This window comes from Penaeus japonicus, unplaced genomic scaffold, assembly GCF_977035675.1.
Source record: "Penaeus japonicus unplaced genomic scaffold, GWHDUDI00000001_assembly GWHDUDI00000004, whole genome shotgun sequence".
In the NCBI taxonomy this organism is placed as follows: domain Eukaryota; kingdom Metazoa; phylum Arthropoda; class Malacostraca; order Decapoda; family Penaeidae; genus Penaeus; species Penaeus japonicus.
Window position 1 is genome coordinate 44,112,735 of NW_028234406.1, and position 10,000 is coordinate 44,122,734.

The 10,000-nt window shown below is 43.7% G+C and overlaps 1 protein-coding gene across 3 annotated transcripts in view; it reads right to left on the reverse strand.

Annotated features, from left to right (window-relative positions):
• Positions 1-10,000, reverse strand: part of LOC122265526 (uncharacterized) — a 26,591-nt gene that overhangs the window by 9,619 nt on the left and 6,972 nt on the right. For all 3 annotated transcript variants that reach the window (XM_043034887.2, XM_086536574.1, XM_086536575.1), the window contains exons 2-12: positions 9,689-9,824; positions 7,648-7,917; positions 7,308-7,416; positions 5,802-6,347; positions 5,562-5,657; positions 5,270-5,427; positions 4,491-4,726; positions 2,899-3,989; positions 1,935-2,619; positions 1,544-1,669; positions 1-1,355 (exon numbers count right to left, since the gene is read on the reverse strand). The exon at positions 1-1,355 is cut by the window's left edge and continues 242 nt beyond it. In XM_043034887.2, coding sequence (XP_042890821.2) covers positions 1-1,355; positions 1,544-1,669; positions 1,935-2,619; positions 2,899-3,989; positions 4,491-4,726; positions 5,270-5,427; positions 5,562-5,657; positions 5,802-6,347; positions 7,308-7,416; positions 7,648-7,917; positions 9,689-9,769 — 4,753 coding nt within the window. In that variant the 5' untranslated portion in view covers positions 9,770-9,824. The remainder of the gene's footprint in view (positions 1,356-1,543; positions 1,670-1,934; positions 2,620-2,898; positions 3,990-4,490; positions 4,727-5,269; positions 5,428-5,561; positions 5,658-5,801; positions 6,348-7,307; positions 7,417-7,647; positions 7,918-9,688; positions 9,825-10,000) is intronic.

The following is a 10,000-nucleotide window of genomic DNA, read 5'->3' on the forward strand; positions in this document are numbered from 1 at the left end:
GTTTGCTGCCCCCGCCCCGCTCGGCACTCTCCCTCTCAGCCACTTCCCCACTCTTCCCCTCAGTGGTCTCTCTTCCGCCGGTTGCTGTTTGAGAAGACCCTTGTGCCAGAGTAGTGGTTGTAGTGGTGGTGGTTTCTGATGTGGTCCCGGCCAGCGGTTGAGGTTTCTGATTTTGCTGTGGCTGTTGCTGCTGCATTGGTGGCTGGTGCTGGATCTGCATTAATGGCTGAGGTTGCTGCTGCATCGGCTGTGGTGCTGGTTGTGTGGTGCCAATTGGCTCTTGAGGAGTAGGCACCCTTGCCACTGTTGGTGCTGTTCCCTCTGTGGCTGTGGTGCCGGTGTTGGTGGTGTTGGTGTTGGTGATAGTGTTGCTGACCTGACTCACAGTTACTGTTGTGGCTGTTGTAGTGATTGGGGAGGTGCTCTCGCTGTTTGTGGTTGTTTGTTTGGCCACGCCCCATATGTTGGACTCCACGGCCTTGGTTGTGTTGTTGCCGGCTGTGCTGGTGGTGGTTGTTGCCAAACCGCTGGAATCGGGGCGGGAGCGTTCTGCGTTTTTTGAACGGCTCGCCCAAACATTGTCTCGCTGTTCTTTGGGATGAACCACTTCCTTCACTTCCACCTTCCTTACAGGTTCCCCCTGAGACTTCTTGAGTGTAGTCATATTCTTCCTTATCTCTTTCTCCTTGTCCGAGGCCTCTAGTCTCTCCCTGGTGATAGGAGCTGGAGCGTGGGTAGCACGGGCTGCTTCCTTCAGCATTTCGCGGTGAACCTCTTTCTCTTCTTTAGATACTTCCTCTTCGTTTCCTTTGGTGGTCTTTTCCTCTTTAACATCTAATTTCTTTGGAGACTCTAAGAGGGTCTGTTCTCGACCAAACTCTTCCCCTCTGCCTTCTGATCTGTAGTAGTCATCGTACTCATATGTGGCATCAGCCCAGGAAGTTATCTCCAGCTTCTTTTCCCTTGCTGGTGCACTAGAGGGGCACCGCTCGAAGGAATCCTTGCTAGCACGCGAGTCCCTACTGGCACGGCTGTCACGGCTGTCTGGCCGCTGTGGCCTGTCCCGCATCTCATCGCGCAACTCCATCTGCTTCTCTGCAGCTTCTACCTCCTTGTCCCACTCCTTGTGCACCATGCGGAGCTCGCCTGAATCGTAATCTGGCTCCTTGGGAATGACAGGGTCAATCTCATATGAGCGGCCCCACGACTCCATTTTGTTCTCATTGCGGCGCTCGAGGAAGTTCTCACTCCTGTCTGAGCGGTCACTTCTGTCATCGAAGATCTTGCGGCCCTTACTTCCTTCCCTTTCAAAGTCTCGGCCTCGGCTGTTCCAATCTTCACCATTCATGTTTCGCCTGAAAAGACAAGTAGCTTTGACAAAATACACTATATTATCTATCTAAAGATTAGTTAAAAAATGCAAAATCATACAACAGTCTCAAGTCTTTTTTGTTATTGAAGCTTAATAATTCTATTCCTAAACTACCTCTCAATTTCTTTACAGTACTAATCCTAGTCTGATGAAATAAAGTGGGAAACTAACCGTCTATCATAATCCAAGTCTCGTGGTTCAAGACGTTCCTCAAACTTTTCATAATAAGAGGTGCGTGCCCAGCAATCGCGGTCACGGTCCCTGTAATTTCCTTGGGAGCCTCGGCCTCGATACCTCCTGTAAGACAAGAATTTGTTAAACAACTCTACCAGTTATATAAAACAAATGAATATCTCTACAAATGAATAGAACATAGGTAAAATAGATTTTTTATTGGTTATAAGAACCTTATCATTTAAATGGAATCAGTGCCTCAGAAGAAGCATATGTAGCACGGAAACCTCATTAAACAAACAACCCACTAACTCTTTCAAACATTAAAACTAGACTATAGTAACTGTAGTCAAAGTATCCAATCTAATAACACTTTGTATTCCCTTACCCATCTCTATCTGGTCTGTCATAGAATTCGTCCCGACCTCGGGAATCGACCCTTTCTGGTCGTTCCACTCGTTCTGATCTGTCTATGCGCTCCGAGCGGTCTGGCCTGTCTAAGCGTTCTGGGCGGTCTGGCCTGTCTAAGCGTTCTGGGCGGTCTGGCCTGTCTATGCGCTCTGAGCGGTCTGGCCTCTCTATGCGCTCCGAGCGGTCTGACCTCTCAATGCGTTCTGAACGGTCTGGCCTGTCCATGCGCTCCGAGCGGTCTGGCCTCTCGATGCGTTCCGAGCGGTCTTGCCTTTCAATGCGTTCTGAGCGGTCTGGCCTCTCGATGCGTTCTGAGCGGTCTGGTCTTTCAATTCTCTCTGAGCGGTCTGGCCTCTCGATGCGTTCTGAGCGGTCTGGCCTCTCAATGCGTTCCGGGCGGTCTGATCTATCAATTCTATCAGAGCGATCAGGTCTGTCAATGCGCTCTGGACGTTCAGACCGTTCAGGCCTTTCAATCCTTTCTGGGCGCTCGGACCTATCATTTCTTTCAGACCGATCATATCTATAGTCTCTCTGGTCTGGGCGATCCAACCTTTCCTCTCTATCATCTCTGTGACGTTCTGCTGAGAGTCCACTGGCTGGCCTCTCGTCTGTAATTTCCCCAGACGTATCACTGTCCGTCCTCATTCTCCTCTCTTTACCTGGAATATAAAACACATGAAATTATCACATAAAAACGATTAAATGCCTGTAACTATCTACAGATGTTTCTCTTATAAAATAAATAAACAAAACAATAAACAAAGGAAATAAGATTCAAGGAATAACTATGATCAAACTATCAAAAGGATGACTTGATAATGCTTAAACAATTCTGTAACTCGGCAATCTTGCACTCAGAATTATGGTTATAAATCCCATTTCTAGAGAAAAATATTTTTAAGTGGATTCATTTATACACAAGGAGCCCAGGCACTTACTCTCATTATCCCGATTCATGAACCTTCCTCCTGCATTAGAACCAAAGCGAGGTTCAAATAATGGAGCTGCCTGCGAGTTCTGTCCACGGAAGGGCTGACCGCCGCCACCTGCACGCAACATCTCTTGCTGCTGCTGTTGCTTCTGGAACCTTGGAGGTAGCTTGCTTTTGAACTGCGAGGAAAACACAGGCTGTGAGTCCCGCTGTCCATCTCGTCTGTCAAAAGGTCTGTCGTATTGCTCACGTGGATGATCCCTGTAATTGTCCCGGTAGTTTTCACGGCGGTCTGGGTGTTGCCGATAGTCCCGCCCATCCCGGCTGGGAGGCTTATCATCCCTCGACTCGCTACTGCCGCGCGAACGCTCCCTGACGGCATCAGGCTCTTCCCTCTCCCTTTCGTCAAAGACTCTTGGATCTCTGGATTTCTTGATAACCTTGTTCTGCTCAAACCTTTTCTTCTCTTCATAACGCTTCTCTTCCTCTTCATGGCGCTGCCTTGCTCGCTCTAAGGCAACCTGCACTTCATCTCCAGGAACACGCTTATCACGCCATGATTCCTCTTCTTCCCTTGGGTGCGATGATGGTGACAAAGAAGGTGCATGAGCTAATTGATGAGCAGGAGGATGCACAGGGGTAAGGGAGGGTGGGCGAGATGTGGGATGTACAGATGTGCTTGCAGGTACGGTATGGGGAGAGGTGTGTGCCTGCACATGTTGGGGGGGACAGCCGCGGTTCCCAGAATTTTGAGGGCCGCCATAATCCCGACCAGATCCTCCACGATAATCAAAACCTCCACGGTGTTGCCACCTGTCAGGGTCACCAGGAGAAAATCGGTGGTCACGATCCCGACGATCCTCAGCCATATCACGTCTATTGTCACGTTCTCTAGAACCTTGAGGATTTTTCTCTCTCATTGGAGGTTCCCTCTCTGGCTCCCTAGACACTTCACGACGTTCCTCACTCTCTCGGCCTATATCACGGCCTCTATCTTTTTCCCATCTATCCCTTCGTTCCGACTTTCTTTCAGTATTTCGGAGGGTAGGAGTATCTTCATCTACGGTTCCTTCATCTTCACTGAAGTTCAATTTTTGGCTGTAAAATACAAAAATCATTATTTCTAAATTTAAACTTTATATTTACTTATGCAATCATGATTCCCTACTCTAGAAAGGAAGGAAATTCATTAACCCAATAACTCGGGGGCAGTTTTGGCTCCGCCTAGACTTAACAGCAGGGCATTTCAAAATGTGTAGGCCTAATGCCTTTTGCTATTCGCACATTCAAGCCGTGGCCAGCCACTATGCACACCATCAAGCAGTGAACTGATATCACATCATCCATCATTAGTAAATGCCTTAGAAAAAATGTGTAAAAAGATAAACAAACCCTGTGGTTGAATTATATCAGTTCTAACAAATTATATTCAAGAATGTGACTTTTACTTTAAGGTTATTCATAGAAATGATAAATGTTTTGAGAAAATATGTAAAATGTTCTATGCCTGTAATTATCTACATCCTTTTAAAGATGGCAGAATGTGACCTACACAAAAAAGTTAGAGAGGAAAATTTATATAGAACCCAAGTTACTCACTTATAATCAACTTCCGCTGCACTAGTAGCCCAGCCTTCTGTAACGCATGGATCATCCTCAAACCCTTCCAGGGCCTCCTTCTTTATAATAGGAGGAGGCACAACTATATCTTCCTCACTGTTGCCCGAAGGGGAGGGTCCATTCCCTCTATACCTCTGATCACGTACGTAGGGAGCACGAGGGTGACCTGGGTAATTTGGGGGAAAGGCTCCAGGGAAGCTATTACGCATTACTTGCTGCAAGGGAAAGAGAAGGGAATTAGTCTTCTTTTTTTCATCAAAACACTGACTTGGATGTAAAGAGTAGGGGATTTACATTACAATTCTTTACACCTAATTACGGGAAAATTAAGGATTGATTTTTTGGTTTTGAAGATTTTGACTAATGGCTGAATTTTCTGTGTTGAAAATTTATGAATACACCATCTATTAATGATTTTGCAATGCCAATCGTAAGATGATTCTACAAAACAAAGGGAAATGATATATCAAAAGAAGAGGTAGTGAACACTGAATTCCTGTTTTCGATTTGCCAACTGACATCTGCTCTAAGCAAAAGTTATCATAAAGTTTCCTTTCCTAATATTTAAAAACTCTCTCTTCCTGGTACATACCTACTCTATCCAAAATGGATAAACTCATGTCTCAAAGTATATGTTTTTTGGTTAATTTAAAAAGCATCTAGTACAAAGGACTTTTCTTTTCTTCTCCTAGCTAAATATATCACTCAAAAATTCAAAAATATGACAGAACAGGAACAGCTCAGCTCTTTGTACTCACATAGGGAGGAACAACTCCTCTATATTGTGGTGTAGGACCATGTGGTGGTGTTGGCCCAATAGGACCAACAGGACCCCCAGGAACTCCTGAAGGACCACCAGGAGGGGTCCCTCTTGATCCCATCCCCTGATTGCGATTCGGGGGATGAATATCGCCTGCTGTAACCAAAGAAAATTAATTTAGAAGAAAAAGTATTTCTGTGTGTGTGTGTGTGTGTGTGTAAATCAAACAGACAATGTTAGAAATTCATCAAAATCACTTCCCAATTGATGTCAGATAAACTCAGGCTTACCATTAAATGTGCCTGGGTTTTGTGGACTGGGCAGGCGCTCATCCTGCGGTGCTTGAGCCACACCACGTCCACCACCCTGAATCCAACTTCCTTCTGCTGCAAATTGAGGGAAAAAAAGGAGATATCAGTTAAGGCCCATGATTCCACAATCATCTCAATAAGCATTTCATGAATTCATGCTACTCTACATCTTTTCATCTGGGTCAACAACATAATCGGAAGAACAGAAATGAGACTCACTCTGTGGCCGTAAGCTGGGGCCCGGCCCATACTGAGGCGATGACTCTGCTAGTGAATTGCCACCACCAAGTTTGGGGAACTCCCGCTGAAAAAACGGCGACTGTTGGACTGAGGAGGATGGTAGGGGACCACCATCCAGTGGGAGTGGTGCCCCAGGGGAACCACCAGCTGCTGCCCCAGCGCTTGCTGCACTGCTCCATGGTTTGTTTTGGTTGTTGATGTTGATGTTGTTTGTTGCAGCGTTGTTTGTGGTATTGTTGGTGGGTGTGGTGTTGTTGTTGTTGTTGTTGTTCATACTGTTCATGTTGCTGCCAATATTGTTGACTGGGATGCTGGGAGTGGTGGTTGTCTTGATTGTGGCATTGTTGCTTGTATTTGTGGTTGTTGTTGTGGTGGTGGTAGTGGAAGTCATGGATATAATGCTGGTGCTGAGGTTGTTCTGGTTTTTGTTTTTGTTGGCACTCCCACTGTTGTTGTTGGCTATGTTGTTTGGCGTATTTATGCCTCCACCAATGCCACTTTCCAAAAGCTGACTGCCACCAACTACTGGAAGTTTAAAAATGCATAAAGATTAGAATACATTATATATAACCAATTTTCAATCAAAGTTATGCCCTTTCCAATACTTCACTATTTGGGTATGAACAGTAATCACTAGAGCAACCAACCAGAAACACACTAAAATCAATTCCAAGTTAATACCACATTAAAAATATTTCATTTTCCATAAATACTCACAGCTTCCAAAGTACTGCAAATAAAAAATCCAGATAAAAGTATGTTATCACACAATTATCTTTCCCCTCAGTGCTATGTAGAGTGACCTCCAGCAATGGAAGCTTAGTCACCTAGAACAGCAGCTTTCCCAAAGATACCTGACCCATATCAATTGCATTCCCTATAGGTTGTGGATAATTGTTCCAACTGCTATAATGATCAGCAGCTTGTATCAATGGAAATTTAACACTGTATGACCATCTAACAAAACATGCTTAGTTTATTTGTCATACTGATGATCTTGTCCAATGTTTACTCTTTGTGCATGTTATATATCAATGAAATGTTAGAATATAAAACCTATGGTTGTAACATTTCAACTTCACTAGTGGGATTGTCTCTACTTCATTTGCCAAAAGATGAAAGATAAAAGATGAAAAAAAAAAGGTCATTATCACTAGACATTTTGCTTTGCTTCCAGAGTACATTTCTCCCATATTTGGGTGTGGTTTGGTTATTGAAAAGTGCCAAATACTAATGATATTTTTATTTCTATATTCTTATGTCCAACAATATAATCTGAAGGTATGTATTCAAGACATGTAGAGTATTTTGTTAATGGCTTAAATATAAAATCAAGGAAAATTTTAAGGTACCCAATCTTCTGCCCTGCCTCTTCCAAATATTTACATACACTGAGAGCTAACTGTACTTCTCTGCTCATCAGAAAAGTAAACACAACCATGAACAAAGCCCTGCACCATGCAATTTCACAAACTCTGTACATACCTGGGGGTTGACAATTTGGAGTTGAGTTGTTTGTGATGTTCCCTATATTGTTGTTGGTTGATACTTGGTTGCCCACATCCACACTCATAGGTGCCCCTGCCCCGGGTGCCTATAGAGAGGGGAGAAAAACTGGTGAGAATATCTGGGGGATAGGAGTAGCAAGGTAAATATTCCAGAGAGTCTTCCATCCTCTAATAAACAAAAACACTAAGTGAAGGTAGATGTGTATGGGAGAAGGGGGAAGGAGAAAGAGGGAGGGAAAAGGAAGGAGGGGGAGGGAGGGAGGGAGAGAAAGGGAGAGGGAGAGATAGATAGATAGAGACTAAGACCTCAGTCTTACCTTGGGAGTGATTTCGAGAGGTGGTGTTGGAGTTGGTGTTCCCTCCTGTGGGGTCGAGGCCCCATCGGGGGTTGTCTCCTCCGCCTTGCTTCCCCATCCTTGTCCACCGGCTGGTACCAAATTCACGTTAGGGTCGTTGCCGCTGTTCTCTGCTTTCAAGCTAGGTAAGTTTGCAGGGGGAGGCATGCGCCGTACAGACGCCACTTTACCCAGGCTTTGCATGCCATGTTTCTGAATTACAGTCTTCTGGTTTGTTTCAATAGACTTACCCTAGAATGAGAAGAAATGCATATCAGTCAATGGGCTGAGGGGTGTAGAATATTTGCTTAAATTTGTCTAAGTGCTAATATAATGTGATGGGGAGCAACAAAAGATAGGATGAAAGCATAATCATAAATGGATGATGTGCTAAATTATGGAAAGGGTGAAATAATGACAAAAGCAACAACCATGAGGATGATGAATATTTCTAAGAGAAAATGAGGAAGCAAAGAAGAAAAGACTTTTTCTTTCCCTAATTACTTGAATTTGTAATATAATCACTTGACTAAAATCTTTTTCATAAAATAATAATAATAATCCTGATATAGAGCTGCATAAAATTGAAAGAGAGAGAGAGAGAGAGAGAGAGAGAGAGAGAGAGAGAGAGAGAGAGAGAGAGAGAGAGAGAGAGAGAGAGAGAGAGAGAGAGAGAGAGGGAGGTAAAGAAAGAGAGGGAGAGGTAAAGACAGAGAGGGAGAGGTAAAGACAGAGAGGGAGAGGTAAAGACAGAGAGGGAGAGGTAAAGAAAGAGAGGGAGAGGTAAAGAAAGAGAGGGAGAGGTAAAGAAAGAGAGAGAGAGATAAAGAAAGAGAGAGAGAGGTAAAGAAAGAGAGAGAGAGGTAAAGAAAGAGAGAGAGAGAGGTAAAGAAAGAGAGAGAGAGAGAGAGAGAGAGAGAGAGAGAGAGAGAGAGAGAGAGAGAGAGAGAGAGAGAGAGAGAGTGAGAGAGAGAGAGTGAGAGAGAGTGAGAGAGAGAGAGAGAGAGAGAGAGAGAGAGAGAGAGAGAGAGAGAGAGAGAGAGAGAGAGAGAGAGAGAGAGAGAGAGAGAGAGAGAATTTTCCATTAACCCATTGCAGACGGGGGATAGATTGACTTGTTGAGTCTTCAGGATGGGTTTTATGTCAGAGTGAGGCAGCTATAAGCAACATATTTTGCCTTAACCCATTTTCTTTGTCACTCATTGTAAAAGTAGAACCATCTTTGTGTTTAAAATTGTGTGTTTTTTAGTGTTTAGAGACTTATGCGTCATATGACAGGCTCTATCAATACTCCAGTTGGCTATAATTGTAGTAAAGTATCCAATTCAGTTCATTCTTTTCTTTATACTCAGTGTGAAGTATTGCTGTTTTATTGGAGAATAAAGTACAGCTTTACTTTTTCATATTCGTGTACTGTTATGAAAGCATACAAAACATAAACTAGAATGAAGATAAAATAAAGAGGAAGAGAAGAGGAAGGGAACCTGTGCTTACGACAGTGAGTGCCACAGTAAAAGGTAACCCCACAGACACAGGGGTACATTTTAGACACTGGGCATGGTTTTAGTCATCTTCCTCTACTCGTTCTGCCTGTACATCCTTCATCGGCGGTACTTTAAACCAAGAGGTCAGTAACTTGCTGTGTACTATCACTCTATAAAGATAGTGCTTGCTAGAGACCATGAATGAGTGCTATTCAAGACTCTTTCTCCTGCTGGTGCTAGAAGAAAGTGGTGCCATCTGGGTTTTGGACATTATGTTTGTTTAACATTACAGTGATTATAGTAATTTTGACTGCAATTGTCATCAACACTGACTCCTTACTCAGCACAATAAAACAGCACAGTAATCCCAAATCCCCCAACGTCAAGTACATCATGACGCCCATCGTCAGGCCACGGCTCCTGCATCATGTGTGTCATGACGCCCATCCACAATGGGTTAATAACACATAAATGCTTTATCTTTTATATGATTAAAAGTATTCCTTCACAAGCAAACATCAAACATACATCTAACTCACCTTAAATATATTATTTATGTTCAGCGATTGAAACTTCTTTGATTTCTCCCCCTTTGCTTGTGACCCGGACGATGCTGACATGCTGATCGCAGGCGCTCATTTAGATGCTGAGGAACCTGTGGAACGAACCGCTAAGCTGAAAAAAATAAAAGAAGGAACCTGATATTGCTAAGCTGGAGCAAAAAGTGGTAATGATAATAATAGCAACAATAATAATATATAAAATTGTACTAGTTGCATATAGTATGAGGCTTATTGGCACTAAATAAGACCCCTTATAAGGTACAGAAATTGAGAATATCAAAAAGCTTT